Raw genomic sequence first — 25833 nt, 5'->3', positions numbered from 1 at the left:
CACATTCAATGCTTAGTTTCTAGCTAGCTTTACCAGGTTTACTTTTGGAAGTAACAATTGAAGCTCAAAGAGCAGTTGTACACAGTCGAAAGGTGAAGTTTATCAGATTGTCATTGTTTCCAGATTGGTAGAGAGAACACGGGAGACTAGTAACCTTCAAAAATTATGCTTGACTACTGAAGGAGTGATAGTTGAAGGACCTTTGTTTAGTGAGATTAAAGAAGGATTGGGATCACAAACCGAGCCATTGTTTTCCATAAGAATAAAATCTGGGAGTCAGACACAATAAAAACATTTTGTTAGAATGTTGTCACATTGAAGACAATCATTCAAAAATAGCCTCAGGAAAATTATATCATTGCTCAAAAATCACTTTACCATTCAGAGGCAATGGCTAGATGCTACTGGAAAGATAAATCAATGAAGACTACTTTACCATTGAAGACTTTCTAAAATTGTATTTTTTAAGAAAGGAACATAGCATTTAGAAGTTACTGGTATTATTTAGTGAATGTTATGTTATTTGTTCACGCTGCAATATAACTATTGAACCAAACAACAGTCCACACTTATAAAACAAAACAAATCAGAGCTTAAATGTACAGGGGTGCTCCCCAACTGTTTGACAAATTTCTAGAGAAAGAACAGACACAAAAATGCACCAGGCTCAATAAAATTCAGGGAAATCAGTTTGTATGCTAACTGTTGACAGATTTTTGTGAGATAAAAGACAATGTGGAGCAGTACGAGTGCAGAAATTTTCTATGAAACTGGGCAAATCTTTTGAACATCAGATTTGGTGGAAGCAAGCACAAAGTGATGATGATGAATAACCTGAAACACAAGGTATTCTCCAAAAAAATTAATGAGACTTTTAATGGTAAACAACTCAACCTGCAGAAAGGAGAGAAAATAGGGAATGAGCTCTATATAGTCCGGTTGCAATTTTAGTCTGTGGACTATCGTGATGGTCTTGTTCCAAATTTGGAAGAGCTGGATTTTTGTTTAACCAAAAAGGACCAGTCTGATTGGAGGCTATTAAATGGACTTTACAGCCTTCCATGATTGCCTTAGCGCAATACAGGTGAATGGAGCACCAATGTGAGGATGTGATACTATAAGTTGTTGTTGTTTCGGCAAAATTATGTGAATAACCACCCCAATTACACCCTAGAATGATGGTATATTGAGGAAGGTCCTGCAATTGACTGTGGACAACCAGGTGGACTACATGATGTCAAACATCCTACATTTGGTATGGTGAAGATTTTAGAACTTATGGCAAAAACCAGATTTTTTATCCTCATGTGGGATCTTGGTTGAGAAAAAATGATTCTAGAATTGTTTCAATATTTCTCGAGAGATTTTAGGAAGTATCACCCACACCATGGAGAGCTTGCATAAAAACAGCCATGTCTTTAATTTTAGATGAGGATGATGTATGCCATAGTTGAAAAACTCGCCAAGCCCTCCAAAAGTTCAATCGGGAAAAACTCAACCATTTAAAAAAAAAACTCGAGAAAACTCAGGAACCAAAAAAAAGCTAAAATTTAATTCAAAATACATTTTTTTGCAAATTTCAACGCGAAGATGCATGTAATGAGTCAATTAAAGAGAACACAAAAGAAACAAGTAGGAGTTTAGATATATATAAATGCATAGTGGGTACAAAATCGCATTCTCATACAGAATGCTGATGGCGGGAAGCATAATAGTAAATATTTTGGGTCAAACTAGAAGTAAAAGCATCACTACATTCACATCTTCCTCTTCCTAGCTCTACTAGCATACTGTAATTCTCTATTTTACATAATATATATAGGCTTTTCGCTTTTTGTTTTTAACAAAAATAAATTTAAAAAAAAGAGTTTTCCCTAAAAAACTCGCCGATTTTTTGCAAAAACTAGGCGATTTTTTCTCTAGCCAAGTCGCAATTAAATCTGGGAAAAACTCGGCGATTAGTAGAAACTCGCCGATTTTTCAACAATTATGCCAATGCAAACAACCTCAATCAGATTTTCTGGCATTTTGGAGAGGGGAATATAAAATATCACCTATGGCTCATGAACTCACGTAGGAATTAATTGCGCATAAAATTGTAAGGTTCGAGGATCACATGATGGACAGTGCGCTGATATCAAAGGTATATAAGTTGTGGGATCTTCAAATTTGAGCAAGAACCAAATAAGGAAAGAGCAACTTTGTTTCACTTGCAAGTGTGCTTGATCTCTTCGTCACATTTGTGAGAAGAACAAAGAAGAGTCGTCGGCCCACAAAGTTCAGATCTGTTACATCCCTATTTTTTTGGTATTATAAAATATTCTTTATAGTCATCGAGACTTCATGCAAAGTTAAGTTGATTGGTTAAATTAGTTAAGCATTATAATTTCATGTGAAATGGAAGTGTTGGTTATTCGTTATAATTTCATGGGAACTTGGAATAATGATTAATCGTTATAGTGTTATATGAATTGCAAATGGATAGCTAATATGATGACATGCTATAGTAATTTTGATTTTATTAAATGATGGGAAATATGTTATTGCCATGGTGAATTTCTTTGCTAGAACGTGACAAAGGGGGAAAGCATTGCCAAAGAGGGAATTGAGCATGATGGCACCACCTACCATTGAGTTAACAGATATGAGCTCTAAACTGCCATGGTCAAGGGAAAACTGGACTAGGCAAGCAAGGGTATACTAAAAGATCACCATGATCTAACCAAGTTAACACATTTAATAAAATAAAAGTATTTACTTGAACATAAATCAAAACTAAGAATAAATGTTACCTTTAAGAATTGGTATGGCAGACATGTTCTAGTATAATGGTACCCACGGTACTTACATACATTCATACATGTATATATATGTATGTGTATATTCAAATATGACATACACAAATGTATACGTAAACTTAAAACTCAATGTATACACAAAATACATATATTCAGAATAATAGGTATATAATATTATATGTGTGTGTGTGTGTGTGTGTGTGTGTGTGTATGCATACATACACATACGAATATATGTAACTATAATGAACACCACTATAATAAAACATGAAGAATAAGTTATTATTTGCTCCATTGGCCTTTATATTTCCATTGACCTATATTTCTATTTCTTCCATTGAGCCTTTTTATTTTCCAGCGGCCTACAATGTTATTGCTTCATTGGCCATGTGTTATATTTGACCTTCTTGTTGTGACTCTTGAACGTAACTCATATTTTCACCACCTTTCCTCTATCTTGCTCATAACTCCTTCGAGAGAGCATATGTATCAAAGAACCAAAACTTGGAATTGGCAAGGTTGACTTGACTCATGAATTGGATCGGAATTGATTATGAATCAACTATGAATTGGCAAAGTGAAAAAATGCTTGAAATTTAGAGATTTTAACGATTTAAAATTTATTTCATGCACTGTTTATGAAATATAACTTAGAACACTATAACATCAACAAATAGAAGCTAACACACATAAACAAAGAACATAAATGATAAATCCATCGCATACATGAAATGTAAATTGCAATTTGTAGCTGAAGTAAATAGAAAACATAGGATCATATGACATAGATATATAAATTATAAATATTGTCAAATCATAATTAAAAATAATGCCTATGAAAAGTGCCAGCTCATTTTCTCGGCCACTTGGGAATGTTACCTACAATCAACTGATTCTTGCAGCATCAACTCTTGAATTATGTCTCGTGGTGAATGTGGGGCAAAATGTAGGGCAACGTGTTTAATGACCATAGGACTCCCTCAATGCCAACTAGAATAGTTTGCCTTTTGTCTTAGATTTCAATGGTAATGTAATGTTTACTGTCCACCTAGGTAACACTTCTTTTTAGTATCTAAGGAAGAGGACATTTTTCCACCCAAAAGTAGAATGATCAGTCACATTCCCTGAATTCCAATATCCTATCTCTGTCATTTCAGATTCTGTTTCAAGATCATGGTATATCGTTGTTTCAAGTGAGAACAACTCCAAAAAAAAAACCTTTCCCAAGCTTGCAAGTCGTCAGCATATATAGAGATTCTATAGTTTGTCAAGCAAATAAATATTCACAAAACATTAACCAATGCTCCCTGGATTATTAATTTCCTCGCGACAGTACTAAGAAGATGTTAATTTTTTTCCAAACATTAGAAAACAAATTCGCCCGACATATCATAAAACTTTGGCAACAATATTTATTGAAAACTTGAGAGTTTTCTCAGGCTCACAATAATGGAATATCAATAAACCTTTGATGCCAATAAATTAATTGCAGCCCTATTAATAATTTCCACGACACATTAAGAATTACAACACAACGTTAAAATGTTTGTTCTCAAACCATATTGGAATATGCTTAATAATTATTCTCTCAAACCATAAGAAGAATGCTCTATAATTTGGAACCCAAGATAAACATTTCACTTTATATTAGTGCTTCATTCAATTAGTATTATTCAACTTGCCACTAATATTTTAATTAAACCCACTGTTCATAAATAAACTTTACCCCATCAATAAAGTCCCAAAATATTTTATCTGTCATTACTTCTTGAATATATTTTATCTTGCCATAAATTCTTTAGCTCAACATTGAATATCGATTCAGTTGTGATTTACTTATTAGGATTAGCGAGACAGAAATAACAATTACATGCAAATATAACCAATATCATAAAATATAAAGCACACACAAGAGAACACAAGATACAAAAATCTAACGTGGTTCACCCAATCCATGGGCTACGTCCACCAATAGCGAGTCAAATATATTTATTATCCAGTGATTACAACCTGATTACAATTTGCAATCCCTTACAGCTCAATACCGCCGCAAGAAGCTACTATCTCATCATTCACTATTAAACCCCTAACCCTAATCCATTTTATACAAGCTTTTGCTGCTTACAAAATTAGGGCTAGATTATTTTGTCTTAACAAGTTAACCCAGCATACATTTGACAAGTCAACCTTGGGAAATGGTTGACAAGTCAACTCAAAAACCCTTGACGAGTCAACTAAAAGAAAAAATCGAGACAAAGAATTATGAAGTGTATAGTACCTTCCTGTTCAGTCACCAGATATCAACAATCTCCCACTTGGGGACTGATCAGGCTACACACTAAACAACATTACTCTCCACACAACATTTACAAATACACGGCAGTGAACTTTAGTTGTGCTCACGACACTATAGTCATGTTAAACAAAATTAATTACCCCAAGCTATAGTCTAATCTTACGACACCACTTTCTTTCAATATAAGGTAGAAATTTCAAATGCTCGACTCTAGACTCCCCAGAAACCATGAAACAGCTTCCACGGCAAGTAATTTTTCAATACCAAAGTCTTGTTGTTACATTACCATTATCGGCGTCAATGACTTCCTACCCTCAACTAATATCAAGTTCTTCAGTTTGGGAATAAGCTACATGATAACTCAATGGGCATCGAATCAATCTCTCAACCGACAATAATAATCAAACCCATGAAATTATATATTCAAATTATAATATACACCTTGGGCCAAAAATAAAACAGAATACCATCTCCTTTTTAAATCGAAGAAAATGTTCAAACCTCCGTTGAATCATAACATGCAAAATATATTATCCTTTCCAATAGCAACAAATACAACATAAGCCCACAACTTTATCCGATGGCCATATAATCAAATGCCATAGTATAAGCCTTTGTTGTAAATATATCCACAAGTTTCAAAATACTCCAATAAAATATTCTAAATAAACTTAATCCTCCAAAGTTATTTTAAATTTCGAACTACAAATACTTTAAACTTTGTTTCTCATTAAATTTCACAGGCTAATAGGATACACTGCTCTAGTACCACTATAATATCCCACCCGGAATACTTAACCAAATTCCTTACAAATAATTTGAAAAATTATAAAACCAAAAAATGCATGCACAATTCCAAGTTTAAACTAGAAAAAACACCAAATATTTCAAGATTTAAATATTATTGTATTACATTGATCAGCAATACAATAACATAACACCAAAATCTAATCTTAAATACATTAACTAGGTTTGTGTCTAATTCGCCTAGAAGAGACTAAAGGTTTCCATCATCGGGATTCTAAATAGATGTTGAAGCTTCCTCAATTTATGCAAGAGAAATCAAAAATCAGATCCAATATTCAAGCATACCCGGAATGAGTCTCCCTTCCCTCTTTTAATGCATCAAATTGTGACTCTTTAGTTTCCACTTTTTTGGCTTTTCGTCCTCCTCTCTTTTTGTCACCTTTTTCCCCTTTTAATTTAAAGAAGGCCCTTAAGTAACTTGCACTTAGCTCCAAAGTCACTTTTTAAATGTTTGATGAAGTGGATTTTGATTTTTCCCAATGTCCCAAAAGGAAGACATTAAATCTTCTGGCAAAAGAATTAACATGTTCATGTTAGCTTTTGCATCGATCACTTCTTTTTTGCAAATTAATCTATGGCCTTGGTTAATCTTATTGGACCACCTGTTCCTTTCTAGCTTGTTCAATCCTTTGGGCCCATTTAAGGCTTTATTTCTTATTTTCCATCTTTAGCTCAACACCTTGTCTTAGTATCAATATGTTAATCTATTACAAATTTCATTAGTTTGACTATGCTATTGGCTATCCTCGATGCCAACTATTTGTATCTAACATCTCCAAGAATGTTGCTTTGAATTCTTGCCAATTTAGAATCTCCAGCCTTTAGACTTCTCAAAACATCTTCATCAACAAGATTAAAGAGATGTTCTTTGACTTAATTCAACTAATAAATAAATCTGCATCAATATCACCATCGGACGTCAAGCCTACTTGCTTTTGTCTTGATATTTTGAATTTACCTTAGTACTACAGTTAAAACTCAACAAAAAATATTTCAGCCTTAAACTCAAGTACTAGAATCACTAAGCAGTTTACTGAGCTCTAACTGACTCATGGTCAGAAGCTAATTAGCATCCCTACCCTAAACTTCATGTTTATTCATTTCAAAATCCCTAAAGCATCAACACTCTTTTACCAGTTACATCAAAATCCATATGTTCACCTCTATTGCCAAATGCACCTTTGCATATCTTGAAACAATAATCTCAAGTTGCCAGTTAGGGTTTGAGGACGGGTTCAGATTTGGTACGGATTTGTAGGTTTGGGCAAAAAAAAAATCCCATTTGGTTTTGTGGGGGTTCGTGTGTGTGTATATATGAGTTGTAGAATAATAAAACAATTAAAAAATATAGTTTTTTGGTCTTTTTAAAAGACATTTTGGCCTTGTGGACTATGGGTCCTTGAGGGTTTGCGCATGAGTCCTTGAGGGTCGGTGGCGAGTCTAGGCAAGGTCCCCGCCACAAACTTTGGGTACTTGTGGGTGCGCAGATCCACGAACCCACAAGGCCCCATAGTCTGTGGCAAAGACCCTGCTTGGATCCAAGACGAATTTGGACCCAAGGAGGACCCGGACCCAGACTTGGCTAGCAGGCCTAAACCCTGCAACTTGGAATAATCTTTAAGAAGGTTTCACAAGGGGAATCAGATTCGTTCAAACCCATTTCTAACTAGATGCTGCATTTGAAAGTTTATGGCTCCATCCTAATCTCTGCAAGTCATTTGGCGATATTGATATTCAAGCATACAATAGATATTCATATAATCCAAAGTAGTCAAATTCGTACCTTTGTGTCACCGAAATATCAGCAAACAAACACCTATGATACGATTGAAAGGAAAAGAAAGGTGTTCCAACTTTCTTGCATGCATATATGTTACAAGAAACTTGTTGATCTCATAAAAAGTTGAAAACTCATGCTCAGAAACATATTTGATTAACTTTGGGAACAATGATTTATCTTTCCAATAGCATCTAACCATAGTCTCTTCCCAACTAATTAAAGAGGATTGCATGAAAATATTTTCTTAAAATACATGCCTTAGCCTTCAGTCATCAGATTTCTGGGTCAAATCCTTAATTATCTGATTTTCTTACATATGTAGGTGGATAAGGTTTATCAATTAAAACATAGAAATTTTGCATTCTTTACCTATTATTGCAGTTTGAAGTAGCTGCCTATTATTGTAGCTTAAAGTACCTATGTATTCCTCAATAATGTTCAACACAGTATACAATTAACAACATGGAAAAAAACATTCAAGCAAATATTTAAATTTCCACAAAGAAATATACTTTCAATCAATTAGAAATTAGTCTCCATGCCTCCTCCTTTCTAATTCAACAACTTAATTAAACAGCTTGAAATAGAAAAAGCATTACATATTTATCATTAAGTCGAGGGCATCTGCAGTTGTCCCATATTCATTCTGCAAATAAACTCTCCAGCCCCTGCACAATAAACAATGCATTAAAATATAGTTTGATTTTCATCAATTCATTATATTATATAACTGCCATTGACAATGATATTCTAATCACATTATTTCACTTCTATCAGTGTCGGGTTGCATGCACCCAACTTTGTGCCACACAAGGTACACATTTATGGGTGTGAAATGTACACTAGGTGCACCATGCACATTTGCCTCGATTTCAACAATACTTTGCTAATAATCTTAATAAATATTACCATTCACATTAAGTCAAAGTTGACCAATACATTTATAAGACAGTTCAATTGCATTCCTAAAAATAGTGTAACAAACAACTTTTTCATATCGAAAACCAAGACAGTTTAATTAAAGATTTTCCAACATTCATAGATAGATAACTGAAATCCTTTTCATATGAAAACAATTAACTGCGATAACCATAACCATATCAATGATCATCTGAAATAACTACATTAATGATCAACTGAAAATAATTGTACTTATGATCAACAGAAATAACTAAATTGAAAATAACTGTACTTATGATCAACTGAAATAATTATATTAACGATCAACTAAAAATAACTGTATTTATGATCAACTGAAATAGCTAGATTAACGATCAACTGAAAATAATTGTATTTATCAATTAACTACCCTTTCTACATACAAGAAAGCAAATGCTTAACAAGAAAAGAAGAAAAGAACATACAAGAATCATTCGGAGGATCTTTAGCTGGTTGTGCAAGCCTCGGCTTTGGTGAGGGGAGAAGCATTGACATTGGCTTAACCTCCCAACCTCGGACCATACTTATCCCCACACAATCTATTGAATTAGAAAGGCCCTCCCTACCTTGGGACCGGGCTTGGGATGTTCTTAGTCCAGCCACCTAAGCATCTTGTTGTTTAGAATGTCCACAAGGTTATGAAACGGACATGCTTGCATAACTGGCACCACTAACATCAAGTGATCATTAGATGGCAACCATGCCTTATACTACCTTGGCCAAGAATTTTTTGATGGGTTTAACGACCCGATCACCACCGCTTGACTTGACAACAAGTTACATTATTAGGGACGAGCATGAGCCATTAAGTAAGATTTATTTATTTTCTTTTAAAGTATCAAGTCTGATTTTACTTTCTTACCTTTGCAGGATTTCATCTCTTCACCTTTTCCATGGCTTAACAACCGGTGAGTCCTAGGTGTTCAGATTTTTCAAAGCATCTGGCTCTTATTGATTCATGAATATTGCAATCTTCCAGCATTTCACAAACTTCTTTTAAAGAAAGAGACTTGCATAAATATATATCAGCCGACTTTAAAATTTATTGGCAAATGGTTTATAAATCCATTCTATAACACATCAATATGCTTATTGCTAAGCAACTCTCTAAAGTTATAAGTGATGGTAAATTACAACTACAGCTATGGAAATTGCTTGTAAAAACAAATATAATAGGAATAACATGACCTGATATAAGTTTGGGTCTGTCTTGAAGTATTTGCAAATTGACTTGGTAACCAGCTCTCCTTCAATTGTTGTGGACGTATCCAAAATGCAGAGATACTTAGTCTTCAGTGATGATAAAATCACATAAATGTTGTGAGGTTTTCACACCATCGCCCCAAAAATTTTGGGGACCCCCTTTTTCAAGCAAGCCTTGGCAATTTTAGCAGATTTTTGAAATTTTTTCGGTTGCCTTCGCAAATTTTTTTTGGAGTGGTCCAAAAGTTTTCAATTTGAAAATCTTACACCTTGGACACCTTCGGGCCAAGAGAGATGTGGTTAGATTTATTTTTTCACCCGAATTTAGCTTGATTTTCCGGAGCTTGTATTTTTACCCTTAGGCCAAACAAATTTCAAAGGCAACATTTTCTCAATAATTTGGACTACACTTGGTAGGATAAATTTACAAAATTTTGAACTTAGACAGTTTTATTTTGAAAATTGGATGTAATTATATAATCTTTAGCATTTTCAAAATAAATTTTTTGGATTTATTTGTTTCGGAAAATTTAAATTTTTGGTAAAAAATTAATTTTGTGATGGTGAAATCAAATTGGAAAATCAATTTTGGATGTTAGAGAAATGATTTATTTTGGTTATTAAAAAAACATTGATTTTGGATTAAATTGCAAAAATTGGTGTTAAATAGGTTAAATTTGCCTTGAAGATTTTAAAATCTTTTAAGAAATTGGTAAATTAAAATTGAATATTGATTTTGGCTTGCCAAATCCGATTTAGAATGATATTTTAATTACTAAAACATCATTAAATGAAAATGTTTAGCATCTCCAAGGCTTTATTAATTTTATTTTTGCAATTTTGGTGTTAACTGTCAATTAAAAATGCAAAATTCACTATGGCAAAATTAATTTTTAGCTTGGCATTAAAATCTAGACCAGAATTGTGCACTAATTAAATTTCTCTCCTATAGGTGCAAGTCGGCCAGCTAGGAGGAATGTGTGGAGTTGGGTATAAGAAGGCTTCCCCCTTCCTCCAATTCTCATTCCACAAGTAGGTCTCTTCCTTTCCTTGGTGATTTTGCGGCAGCATTCTTCCATTTTGGCGATTTTTCTTTGCAAAGGGAGAACATTATCAGACTTAGCGATTTTTGGAATAGATTGGCGTGCTTGGAGCAGACTTCAAGGCCTTAGTGAATTGTTTCTAGGGCACAATTTTCCATGTTTGGCGATTTTTGAGGGCAGATCTGCACTTTTCTTGGCAATTTCCTCCTAGGTCTGATTTTCTTGAGAGCTACGATTTTTGCCCTAGGCAAAATTTGTGGAGCCGAAATTTGTGGTCTGATTTTCTTGAGGAGCTACGATTTTGCATCAGATCTGGACAGTATTATTTGGTAAAGGAAATATGCGATTGAAGTCTAATTTTTTGGCACATGCATAGGCAATCTCAAGGGACAGAATTCTGATTTTTCCAGCTAGGGCATCATTATTTGCAAAAGGCTTGAAATTCTTAGGTGTGATCCGAACTTCAAAGAAGACCCGACTATTGATAAAGGTGAATTCAATTCATTCTAGAGCTGAAAGGTGGTCCTTAAGCAAATTTCGCTTCTTCTTCTTGTCTAGTTTTGTTTCTCTTGATTTTTCTTTGATTCATCATCCACCACTTCATCATCCCATCTATAGGTTGAAGATTGGAGAGATAAGTGTAGAATCCATGATAGGACATTTGGCGAGGTAGAAATAAGCTAGACCACCCTAGAAATGAAGTTGGGAGATATAAGTGTAGTCCATCCTAAGGCAACGAAGAGGCAGAAATAAGTGGTAGTCCCACCCCTAGGTTGAAGATTGGAGATTGATAAGTGTAGTGATAGGACTTGAAGAGGTAGAAATAAGTTAGAATCCATCGATAGAAAGAAAGTTGGAGATCAATAAGGGTAGTCCATATCACTTAGAACGAAGGGCAGAAATAAGTGTTTAGGATGGTAGATATTAGTGCAAGCAAGAACCCTAAGGGAACAAATACTAAGAAAGACAAAGAGGATATGATGCCCAAAACCACCACCTTCTAAAAAATTAGGCGATTTACCGATACCAATATCGGTACAGTAAACATCATATAGTTGAGAGACAAACAATGGATCAGGTTGCCAACTTCCACCAGGATAATCAAGATGCCTACTTCAGTCTCCTAAAACAAAATTGGGTACATGAAGGTAAGAAGGGAGTCACCAAGGCGTCAAGGTTCACCCGATCAAACTTCAAATCAGAGTACGGCGACCTCATTGTGCTGCTCAACTGAGTCATGGGCGTCTCACAAGGTATGCAATTTGAGAATTGGATGAATTGCTTTATTGATGAAATTGTAAATGGAAAGGGCAAAATTTGATTGGGCTAGAATTCTAAGTGAAAATCTAGAATTACAACTTAGGGCAATGCAAAACTAGAAGCAATTCCACATTAGGTCCTAGCCCTTCTATTTGATTGCAAGTTGGCAAAGGTTGAAGTGCGAGCTTTGGTGAAGAATGAAATCGGGTGAAGGGTGAATTTGATTGAAGATTGAGATTCACGAAGCCCCGCAATTTCAAGAAAGAACAAATTAGTAGAAGAGATTTGAAAATATTTGAGGCTTGGCAAGGCTTGGCTATTTGTGCAAGCTAGCTTGGTTGGATTCGAATGGGAAGGTTGGAAGACCAAGAAGGTTAAGGAAGGCAAGGATAATGGGGGAGGTTAAGTTCGATTTCAAGGTAGTGGCCAAGAGCAAGGCTCTCAAGTTGCAAAGAAGTTCACATCCAGAGAAGCCATCAAGGCCAAGACAAGATTACCCCAAGTGCATGGAGACCTCATCCTTTCAGGGTCAGGACATCAAGTACGAGCAAGTTCGAGTGTTGATGAGAAAGTTTCTAAGGACAAGCTCAAGCATCCAAGGCTTCACCTTATCTCAAGGATTGAATAAATTTATAAGGTTGATGAGGTGGCACTTTCATGTGCATGCAATCAATCATGCCAAGTGTCCTATGTTCTCATTGGCTGACAAATTACTATAATTTTCTCATTAGCCCACAAAGTTGGTGCCCTCATGTAATTGGTCAAATAATGGTAACCCTAATTAGAGTTTGTAAAATATAATCTTGGCCCTTGATTTTGCCTCTTCATCTCGGCCATTCATTGTAATTTGGAACCTCTATATAAGGCCATTTTGCTCTCATTTATGAGGGAGTTGTGTTGGAGAATTGTTGCCAAAATACTATAAAAAATATTCTCTATTCATTGTTGTGGCTTGCATGATGGATATACATGATCATTTTGGTGTATTGCATGTTTCTTCTCATCTCTCAAATTAAAGTAGGATTTAATTTCATGTTGTTAGAGTTGAAGTAGATGGCTAATTGTATGGTGATGTTAGTGAATGTTTGATAGGGACCTATACACTAGGCCACTAGCATCCTAGCGGCTTGTTAGGAAGCCTTGTGTGGTAATCTAGTCCAATTGCTCCTAAGTTCTACTTGCATATCATCTTTCCGCTTGTACTTCAAGTTGGGTTGGAAGGTAGGTGTCAGTCTGAAAATCCTAAGAGTATCTCTTAGAATCATCGCACCACTGGAGGTAGTGCTGCTGGCAAGCTTCCATTTGGTTAGATCCCCGTCCATTTCCTAATTTCTCCATCCATAGGAGTAGTAGAGCAATAAGCATTTCGTGGTAGGAGTAGTTGAAAGTGAAAGTGATCAAGGAGAAAAGAACAAGTCAAGCAAGCGAAGTACCACCAAGTTATCTTTGAATGAATAACGTAAGCCCGCCTACGTGATTACCAAAATCACATCGATATACTAAGTAAGTATCCACAAGTGTCAAGGAACATTGGAGTTTTACTTATGTCTTCATAAGTATTAACTTTTCAAGAGAGGAATTGAGGACTTGATATTTCATATCAAGTGTTTAATTGCTATATGTTATGTAGTGGTACAAAACTGACATCAACAATATGGCAGAGTTCTAAGGCACTGCTTGTGAACGGAAAGTGCAAATTGAATAACAGCGAATTCAGCACATGAAGTATCTAGAAGTCGGGTGTTATGGAGGGCGGAGAAAAGACTAGAAAAGATAGTCGAGTGTTATGGAGGGCGGAGAGAAGACTGGGAAAGATAGTCGAATATATGAATTATATGTCCGTCTCTTCTCATGGCTTCCATATTATAGGAACAAAATCGTGACTTCTTGGCTTCCACAAGTTAAAAGATTATTTGCCAATTTATCATGCCAAGTGTTTAATCGATTAAAAGTAAAGAAGAATCAAATTGGAAATAGAGTTGGAAGATTATAATTCGAATATTATTATAATTCGAATGTTATTATATTTTGAATATTATTATTATTTTATATTTAAACATGTACATGTAAATATATTAATAAGGTGACATCATTTTATTAAATTATTGTAATATAATGGTGCCATTTCATTTTTATATCTATATGTACGTATATACATATATTTAAAATAATATGGTGGAAAATTGTTTTAAATCCTTTGAGGTACGTTTTATGTTTTAATTCAATTATTTTATGTTTCTCAAATCATTTATTTAAATAGCTCATGCGGGTCCCACAGATTTATCCTGTGTTCAAGTCGATTAAATCCTTACCAAAGAAGTTTAAGGTCATACCTGTCAATCTAGTTAATTGAACTAAGCGAGCATCTTATTCCGATAAACCCGTTTAGCAATGCTAGCCCCCGCTCCCCCCCCCCCCCACCTTCATCTTCTCTTACAAACACCCATGAAAAACATTTCTGCCATAATAACATTTCTATAATAATTTTCATACAAACATTTAAAAGACTTTAAATTATTAATCATAATTCCAAAATCAAGCAAATGCTAACATCGTATAACAATTAATAGTGAATGACCATCTTCATTAATAGTTAATACAACGGATATAAATAACTACATACTTCACATGATCATGAAAGAAAAATCCGTTAAATCCAACAGTTATGAGCAAGTTTAAAATTAGGTCAAAAAATTGGGATGTAACAAATAGCATGCTAACATCATATAACAATTAATAGTGAACGACCATCTTCATTAATAGTTAATACAACGGATATAAATAACTACCTACTTCACATGATCATGAAAGAAAAATCCGTTAAATCCAACAGTTATGAGCAAGTTTAAAATTAGGTCAAAAAATTGGGATGTAACAAATAGCATGTTAAATATTTAGCTTTTATTTTTTTATTGTATCACAACACATATCGATGTATTGATTTATATTATGTGATGACATTGCATAAATCAATACTAATGTTATATAGAGCAGACTAGTCACAGATACAATGATATAAATTATATAGCTAAATCAAAGATTACAAAGATATAATTTCTGACAATATAACAAAAATTAATATGCTTCGAAATAATATTTTCTTTTGTGTTTTGCTTTTCATGTTTTAGAGTTATATCGTATCAATAATTTTAGTTGTGCATGCCCTACATAAAGCCACACCATCGCATCCACAAGCTCAAACTTTGAGACACACTAAATGTTGCATGTCCACACCTTTTTCCTGCACCTGGCCACCCATATAAGCTTGTACTTTGGTTCAACCCAAGGAAATCCAAGTCATTGTTTTTTTTTACATATTTTCAGTTGAAAAGAATCTCTCTTTAAGCTAAAAATAATTCCTAATGAAAAAGCATTATATAATCAATTATCAATGTGTGAGGTAGATTTTTTTTATTCATTTCATATTATGGTTGAATACTTAAGTATGTCTGTTTAAAAAGATTTTTATACTTTTTATATCTCCTAGATTTTCAGTAAGGCCGTTCCAAGAGCATACTAAACTTGGGTAAAAACAAATCAGTGAACCATCACACCTCACCCCAGCACTCATACCTATTAATGCTTAGCCCAGAAATAAAGAGGAACAGCAAGAGATAAAAGATGAATAAAATGGGCACATAAAGACAACTTATCTTGGGAAATCCTTCGACTTGAAGGGAAAAACCCAGGCACAAAACAAATCAGTGAACCATCACACCTCACCCCAACACTCATACCTGTTAATGTTAGCCTAGAAATAAAAAGGAAAAGCAAGAGATAAAAGATGAATAAAAAGGGCACATAAAGGAAACTTATCTTGGAAAAACCCTTTAACTTGAAGGGAAAAACCCAGGCAGACCAAAAAAAAATCTCTTTTATTAATATAATAATGTTCAAGTACAATGCTTCCAACTAAAAACCATATCTTACCACACAAAGCAATCATATATAAATATGGAATTGAGACACTCTTCATATCACAATCGAAGGTCTCTTCATATAATAAAATGTCAAATATTTAGAGTAAGACACCTAGACATGTTTAATGCCACATTGTGCTTACATGATAATAAGAAAGAACATAACGGAGATATTATCATAAATATCTTCTCTAGCTATTGACACAATATAGAGGTACTATCTTAATTTCAACATATAGCAATATCATAGATAAAGATCTCTATCACAGCTACAATCCTCAGCACTCCCTCTTAGCAAGAGAGAGATCTTTAGAATGGCAGGCATGCGTAGCTGCAACCAAAGATGTCAATAATAAATTATCATCACATTGAAAAACATTGTTACCTCAACATAACATTTTCCACCATAGTTACTTCATAAGAGCATAAATTTAAAGTCATAAAGTCACACGCGTGACTTCCACTATACCTACTCACAAATGGTGGATCCACCATACCTACTCGCAAAGGGTGGAACAAGGGCTTTCACCTCAGACTTCTCCCAGAATAGAATGCATTTCCACCATGCCTACTTGTGGAGGGTGGATCAAGGGCTTTCCCTTTGGACTTCTCCCAAAAAAGAATGCATTTCCCACCATGCCTACTCGCATAGGGTGGATTGAAATTTTTCACCTCATATTTTTCCCAGAGAAGAACGCATTTCCACCTTGCCTACTCATAGAGGATGGATTAAGAGCTTTCACCTCAAACTTCTCCCAAAGAAGAATGCATTTCCACCATACCTACTCGCAGAGGGTGGAACAAGGGATTTCACCTTGAACTTCTCTCACAAAGAACTCATAGAAACATGTATAAGAATGACAAAGATTCTCTCTCGATAGAGACTCCCTCTTAGCAGGAATAGCATTCATAATTAGGGAATTGGTACCAAAATAGAAAACTTTAGCAGGCACACATTGTCACATAGGCTTGCGAAGAATTAGACATATCCCTCTGTTACATAACCTCCCTCTAAAGTTGAATATTCACCCTCTAAATATCATTTCTTATATCTGATCTTCCTCTTTTGATGCAGATATGTATCATCAATTCAGTCCCATGACTGCAAGCAGCATCCCAGTGTTCATTTCTACAGTTTGCATATAATCTCTCACCATCCCATTGCTTCTGGTCCTGTAACCATGAGGGATTAATAATAAATCGTAAAAAAAATCAACCTATCATGAAGAGATATATAGAGATCAATGCTAAAAGAAAACATTATTCTTAGTGCTATAACAAAAGTTCATAATCAATATTCAAGATATAATCATAGAATACTTATCTCTTTGTAATTTGTATGCACAAGTACTTGGTTCTACAACAAAACATTCTTACGCTGAAAAATCATGTATTCTTGGAAAAACCAAATATGAATGATCCTTATTCCTACTTGTATTGTAAATTGTACGTCTCAGGAAAATGCACCTACTGTTGTAGGATCCTTCACTCAATACCCCAATGCTAGGCACAACTTTGTTTCTAGAGCATTGAATTCATATGTTGCCTTACTCATGTTCTTCACCACCCTCTATGACTGATTTTTCTGTGATCTCATGATTTAGTTTGATGCTACATGGGTCTGTGATAGTATTCTCCAACAACCACTTTAACAATGCCACACCAAGTCAGAATTCAGTATGTATCAAAGATGAAGTCCAAATAACATCAGTTAAGATGATGTTCCATCTGTTACATCCCAATTTTCGACCCAATTTAAAATGTTCATATAGCTTTTGAAGTTCACATGAAGTCAGTTGACAGTTAAATTTGTTATAACCCTGTCAAATGATAAGATGGTTAGTGGTTATAAGTTCATATGAAGATAACATGCTAGTTGATTATTTATCATGAATTCATGGAATTGAACAGGCGGTTAGCCATTATGATTATTTATGATTAATAACTTGTTATATTTCGCATGAAATTTATTGTTGGAATTATTTGAATTAGTATTATATTGTTTGTTGTTATTATTATTATTATTAGAACGAAAATTATTATTTGAATTTCTAGACACAAATGCATGTTCAGTTGATTTAAGGGTACCAAACTGAATTAGCTTAGCTTCTTCCTGTCTTAATAAAGTTTGAAAAATAACATAAGTTAACTGAGAAGTTAAAGTAGGAATAGCAAGCTGTGCATAAATATTAGTTATAAACTGTTGAAACTGTCTAGGAAGACACTTTTTAAGAATAAGATGAATTAAACGAATGTCCTCTAATTGAACACCTAAGGCAATAATTTGGCTTTTAAGAGAATCAAATTTTAAGAGAAATTCATCCATACTTTTAAAATCTGAATACCTGAGATCTTCAAGTTGATCCTGCAACTGTATTTTGCGGTATTCATCTCCACTGTCATACTTGGTTTGCAAGATGGACCATGCATCATGAGCTTTAGAACAGTGAGCAATTAACACATATAAATCTGGAATAATGGAAATACCAATTAACCCTAAAGCTTCTTCATTTTTAGATTTCCAAGTATCTTTCTCGTCTTGGGTAGCCGCTGAACTAGGTTTAAGAGAAGGATCAGTGGCTATTTCGAAGAGGTGTTTAAAACGAAAAATAAATGAGATATGAGTTTTCCAAGAATGATAATTAGAATAATTAAGTTTTATTTCTGGAATTAAGGTTGACATGATTACAAAAAAAAATTTCCTTTTTTAAAAAAAATTCCTTAATTTGAAATCAAATTAAAAAAAATGATGTCTTTTTATATATAAAATTAATAATATATATATATATATATATTTTTTTTAAATTAGACTAAAAAATTATAAAATGAAAAAATGTGTATTGATTTGGTTTTTTTTTTTTTTTTTTTTTATAAAATGAACAATTCTTTTTTTTTGTTTTTGTAAATAAACTTTTTTAAAATAAATCTTTTTTTTAAGGTCCCTTGGAAAAAAAATTAAACAAGATTTTAAGAAAGATCGGGGAAAGGGCTAACAAACTGAGCGGAGGTTTCAAAAAAAAATGCGCGGTTTAAATGATAATGGATAAGAATGGAGCGGAGCGGATGGCGTGGCTGCGCAGGCGGCGGGTGACGCGTGGCCTGAACGCAGGCCGCGCCGAAGGGTTTACGTCGGGCCGTGCAGACTACTAACGGCCCGTGGTCCGAAATGACGATTGTGAAGGGGGTGGCGGGAGCGGTGGGCCTGCGGTGGAATTGCAAGTTTTTCAAAAAAAATCGGAGTTTTCCGTGCGCGGCAGTGGACGCAAGGGCTAGGCGCAGGTGGCGCGCGGCGGCGCGCGGCGGCACCGATGGCACGCGGCGACGCACGGCGGCGCTGAGGGCACGCGGCGGCGCGCGGGTGGCGCGCAGTGGCGTGACCGCCCACAAAAATTTGAAATAAGAAGATTCGCGCTACACGCGATTAAGACATGTAAATGTAAGAAAGATTAACCAAGGAAATTATAATAGTAAGAAATGATAATAGTATAGTATGAAAAAAAAATTTTAACACACCAATATAGATTATAGTATGAAGAAAAACAATATAGGAAAAAAAAATTTTAAGGGAGTAAGAAAATTATAGACTTATTGAAAACTTAACTCATGTAATACTTCTTGTTTTGGCGGCATGCCTTCCAAAACAAGAAAAAAAATTTGAAATTTTATAAAAAAACCCTTTAGCGGCAAGCCTTCCAAAGAGGGTTAGTAAAAAAAATTAATATGAAACCTGCATACACAAGATATGTTAAAATGAGCTAAAATCACAACACAAACTTCTTCTCTCAATAACGTCTCCAAATAAGTATTGCAATATGTTTTATATCAATTATTACTGCAGTCTGATTTTTATAGCAGTAAGATACAATTCCAGATTATAAAGCAAATCATCCTTGTTTATAATATCATCGGTCATGATGAATACAACCCAAGTATCCATGACATCATATCATATTTTATTTATGTTGTTGAAAGTCAGAAACAAATGGTATTTATTATGCAGTCTTAAGATTATATTCTTAGGTCACATAAATGTGATTTGCTGAAAAACATGAAACATTTTTATGTAAGTTGAGGATCAACAGGAAAAGTTGGTTGCTCTAAGACTCAAACACCTCGGACTCACCAACTGTATAGCCAAGGAAAAAGATGATGAGGTGAGAGAAAGGAATCTACAATAACATGAAACAAAATCAGATGTGACATAACAATGTTTATCATTTTTAAAAGGAATCATTTAATAGCTTATGCATGATCATGTTTATTGTTTTCTCTTGTTGTCAAGTCGAGTGGTGTGATTAGATACCAGGATGCTCAATGGCTGACAAGGTGTTCCATAAGATAAAGATAAGTTGAGTATTCAAACATTTATTGATAACAGGTAATTTTTACTTTTATGATATTTATACAAGTAGAAGATATGATGGATTAATTTATATCGTTGAATTCAGTTATCTCCTTTGATGTAAGCAGTCTTCTCGTCAATGTAATTGGTAACCATTTAGATTGGCTGACCTTCCAACTAAATATGGAATAATCTATAGGATTGTTGTTTCAATTTTTCATTTATAAGAATAATGATTATGAGCATATCTTCTAATCTTATGTTATTACTACAGTTAGCAATAGGAAGAAAATGAATGATACAGTGGTATCTGACGCCCTAAATGATAGAGTGCTATCCGATGCCCTAAATGATCCAATAGTAATTGATGCTCTAATTGATACAGTGGCATGTGATGCCCTAAATGATCCAATGGTAATTGATACAGTGGTATGTAATGCCCTAATCGATATAAGTGGTATTTAATGGTAATTGTCATTTGATTTTGATATAGTGGCACTGGATGGTAATCGTCATTTGATCCCAAGTGGTATTTATGCACTAACATGGGTGTTTGCAGAAGCATCCCTAGATTTTTTTGAGTTTCGTAATTCTATAGTATGTAGATTTTAATTTTCCATAGTAAATTCACTGATGGTCTTTTTCAATTGTTATGAAATTTCGTTTATCTGATTTTAACCGTTAATCTCATTCACATTAACATAACTGATATAATTGTCTTCCTATGAAAATGAAGTAATATCTGTATTTTTTTGATATGTTAGTTGTTAGTTAAGACCCGGGAAAACCGGATGTTACATATGGTATTAGAGTGCTAGGTTCAACGCTGAAACCTTGGGCCCAACATTGTTTTTAGAGAAACTAAGAATGTAATGTTGAAAAAGATTTATGTTACATAATTGGATATTTTACAATCAAGCTAGAAAAATGACACCAGGAAATCATCTAGAATAGCCGAGGAAGGGCTGAGATGATGGTGTGTTCCATATGAAATAGACAAATGGATAAATTGGAATATCATAAAGATGAATCAGAACTAAGAAAATGACATGATTGGCAAGTCGAGTGGTGGTGATCGGGTTGTTCATTTGCCCATCTAAATCCTTGGCCAAGGTAGATTAAAGGCATGCTTGCCTAGAATGGATCACTAAGAGGTCGGTAGTGCCAACTGACAGAGAGAAGGGTTGGTGGAGGTGTATCCTCAACCTTGTCTGTTGTTGAGCGGACACTCTAACACCAAGATGCTCGAGTGGCACGACCAAAATGGTACATGTGCCTTATCCCAAGAAGGAGGGTCATTCTCAATAGAGAATGAGAAGATTACACTGGGTCCAAATGCCGAGGCTTGCACAATACAAACCAGCTGCTATAACTTTGATGAGATGTTATCAAAACCTTGATGATGGTGTTACATCCCAATTTTTGACCTAGCTTGAAATATAGACGTTGAAGTTCATATGAAGTCAATTGGTAGTTTAATTTGATATAATCTGGCGAAATGGTAAGATAGTTAGTCATTATGATTTCAAGTGAAAATGACATGTTAGTTATTCGTTAATCGCAAATTCATGGAATTAAGACGAAAGGTTAACTAATATGATTATTTATAATTTATAATTTAATTACAGAGAAATTCCTTGCAGGGAGCTTGTTGAACGGGTGAAAGCATTGTCAGAAAAGAATTAGGCAGGGCATCACCATCATTGGACAGACAGGTAGAGGACCAAGCGATTTGTAACAGGACTCATCTTTGGAACTGCATGAGTTGTTAATAATTAATTAAATTTAATTAATTAAGTTTAAATATAAACGTATTCTTAAAAGATTTTAAATTATCTTGTGTCGTATTATTTTAATAATAGTTTATACATGTGCATTTGTATATTAAAATATTTTGGCATCTTTATATGTTAATAAATTAATAAAATGATGTTTTAAAAAGTACTTATAAGATTTTTAATAAATTTTCGAATTATAATAATATTATTAAAACCTTTTCACCTTTGTTCCAACGTTTTCATATTTCCAATTCAAATTGCATGGAGTCTTGTAACGGCAGAAGATGTAAAGCCGATCAAAATCTTTTATATTGCCTTTGTCATTTTCGAATGGAGGCAACCACATTTCTGTCTGCTCTTGTTTTCCGCCATAGTCTCAGAGTTTTGTCTTTCATTAACCCGAGTTTGTCAAATCCTTGAAAGTATTCTGCCATGAGATATTCAGTCAACCTTTTCGCCCCAACAATCAACGCCTGCAGCACCATTCTAAATAGCCATGATACCAAATATCTAAGCATACGCGAATCAATCCTGCACATCTCTGAGCGACGAAAATACTGTAGATATTTGAAGAATTTACCAGTATGGTCACACAGTAGTCAGAGCCAAGTAAGGGTGTAATAAAATCGAATTCATTTCCTTTCACTCAGGTTTTGCATTCTATCCTCATTCTGAGTCGAGTTGATACAAAATGCATAGATTAGAGTCTTGTTGTTTCTTTTCTTGTGCTCAAAAAAAATGAATAATGCCAACAGAGCCTGATTACTTAACTGTTTATTAGAAAGATGATCTTTTGATAGAAGCCAATTAAGGAACTTATGATTCCATCTTAAACATTGTCGGTTATTACCATAGTCCAACACTTAATTCAATTATACCTTTGAATAAGGATTATATTTTTAACAAACCCTATTATTAATTAGTAGTTTGAGTCATGAAATGATCTATTCTCAAACAAGTAAAAGCAGTACTAATGATCAATTTTGTATACCAATGAAATTCTGAGAATGCAGAATCATAATCTTATGAATTAAGATGTAATGGTTCAGGCACCAAGAGTACACTAGTCTGATGACCTGTTGATGGTGAGAGGTGTAGATGAACCTGATAAAAAAAGAAGAAGAATGATATCAGTAAATTGAAAATTCACAAACTAATCTAATGTGTTTAGCGCATGCAACTCCACTTTGATAATTATTAAACAAGCGCTTGGAAATCACGGGCTTGGAGGCCTAACGAGGTTGAGGGGGCGTGAGGAAAGATCCATCAACAATAAGAACCAGTAATATCAGTTATGACATTTTAATATATATCATTTAATATGAATTAATAATAGCTCATGCATATTCCTGTTATGATGATCTCCTACTACCAAGTCGTATGGCTTGTTATATATCACGATACTCAGTGAATGGTAAGATGTTCCCTGTCAATTCTGGGTAGGGAGGGCCTTTCTCGTTAGAGATCATATGGGGATATATATATTGTGGTCCGAGGTTGGGTGGTAAAGCCCCTGGCAATGTTTCACCTCTCTCAAGATGTCAGATATGCGTCAAACAGAGATAAGCCATGAAATCAATTGTTTATCGGAAATAGGTATTATCATTTTTGTTAATGAGAAGGTAAGATTAATTTGAGGTATTTCATTGTTATCATCATTTTACTTCATATAAATGAATATTGAATATAAGTAATTATCTAATCTTGAGAAATTGTCACAGATAAGCAATCAGAAGGAAAAGAAATCCGAAGCCCTAATTGTTTGCGTAACCGCTAGAACCTTGATTGATATGGTGGTATACTGAATCCGTGGTATCAAAAACCCTACTTGAATCCGTGATTGCGAAAGCCCTAAATTGAATTTGTCATCGCGAAAACCCTAGATAAAATCTGTTGTCGCGGAAGCCCTAAATTGAATCTGTGGTCGTAGAAGCCCTAAGTGGTAAAGCAGTACCAGAAGCCCTAAATAAACTGATGGTAATTGATGACCTAATTGGTAAGATGATATGTGATGCCCTAATTTAAGTTATATTGGTATTTAGTAGTATTCATCAAATGATTTTTGAGTTAGCAGTCGATTTGAGAAATTGTTATAGTATATTTGTGAACTAACTTGAGTGGTTGCAGAAGCATACTTGGATGAATTTCAATCTCAATTTTTCCGAGGTATGTGATTTCAATTTCTGAAGTAATTTCATTAAAAGGTATTTCAAGTATTTAGTTAAGAAATTTTGTTTAACTGACTTTAACGGTAATCTTCTTCACATGAACATGAATGATGTAACTGCTTTCTTATGAAGTCGAAGTTAAAAACTGTATTTTATGCTTATGATAGATGTTAAAATTTGACATGGGAAATCTGGTTGTTACAGATGGCTAGATATTTCTTTTCAATTGAACGTTCCTAGCATTTACATTATGCAATTATATTCCCGTTCATATGAAATGGTAGTAATATTTTGTTATCTATTTTGAACTTGAATTGAAGGAAAAACAAAATTGTGAACCATAATTTTGAAAAATAATCCTTTCTGATGTTGATTAAACGACAAGGTCATTTTGTGCTCCAGTATGGAGTAAACACACTTGCATAATTGAAACTATCAATGCTTATTTATAGATGTAAACTTTTGTTTGACTTGAGTTTTTCCTTGAAACATTACACTAACAAAATGGGCACGAAAGCCTAGGTCACACAAATGGAAAAGATAAATTTCCAAATATTTATAGGCGAATAATGAGCATGCTCGAATGAGCTACTCGATAAGAACCCTATGTAAATTTGTTTCGCAACAAAAAAATATTCAGCATGAAAGGTTGAGTTCCATGGAAATATAAGAGTTTTGTAGACTCAGAGTCTAAGCTACAATCAGAAGATGGTAGACAAAACATGCAAACATTCAAGCGGCACCCCATCTCAGGAATTGCGTGTGGGCATGTAGTTTAAGTGCTAGAAGATCGGGATACATATAGTGTGGTACCATGTTAAACATAACTTTTATGATTTTGATTGGATGTATGATGATCTTTCATAGTATATCATGTTTTTTTACCCTTTAACACACTGCTATACATGTATGATACACATGCGATAATGACTTTATGATAAGGAAATAACAAGACACACTAAGCTGCTTTATATTATTTTAGAAATGAAGTATGTGTTCTATCATGAAATGATTATTCTAATGAAATGTTATTGAGATAAGATGGGCATGAAGGCCAAAGTTACATAAATGGAAAAACATGGATCCACGGATCCTTTTCAAGTGATCTATGAAGGATGATCTACTCGTTAATGAGTACCATATGCCAGACAGTATGTATGAGTGATTTAAATTATATGATCAAGTTATGATCTAAAACATGTTAGTTGAAGAATTGCAAATTTTGAATACTTATCGTACTCTTAATTATTGAACACTGAAAATTCTCTTATATGAAGATATCAATATGAGAATTGAACTAACAATATGGTGAGAGTCTACATGAGTAAGAGAGGAATATGAGAGAGAATATCCTAAAACATGATCAATTCAAGTAATACTAATATGACCACAAGTACGATAAAGTAAACTCAGGTGAGTGTGTGTTTCATTTTAGATTTTATGATATCATGCAGACATCTTTCTAGAAGCATTGAGGTAAAGGAATAATAGACCTTGAG

General features: G+C 34.2%; 1 protein-coding gene across 2 annotated transcripts in view; it reads right to left on the bottom strand.

Annotated features, from left to right (window-relative positions):
* Positions 1–25833, bottom strand: part of LOC149570555 (Polynucleotidyl transferase, ribonuclease H-like superfamily protein) — a 67553-nt gene that overhangs the window by 8850 nt on the left and 32870 nt on the right. For both annotated transcript variants that reach the window (XM_089823140.1, XM_089823141.1), the window contains one exon: positions 8281–8349. In XM_089823140.1, the coding sequence (XP_089679266.1) occupies positions 8281–8349 (69 nt within the window). The remainder of the gene's footprint in view (positions 1–8280; positions 8350–25833) is intronic.

Source organism: Cupressus sempervirens, chromosome 3 (assembly GCF_028749045.1).
Source record: "Cupressus sempervirens isolate cs-2001-9-10 chromosome 3, ASM2874904v1, whole genome shotgun sequence".
NCBI classification, from domain to species: Eukaryota; Viridiplantae; Streptophyta; class Pinopsida; order Cupressales; family Cupressaceae; genus Cupressus; species Cupressus sempervirens.
Note: the sequence above shows the minus strand (reverse complement) of the source record. Positions and strands in the feature narration are given on the sequence as shown.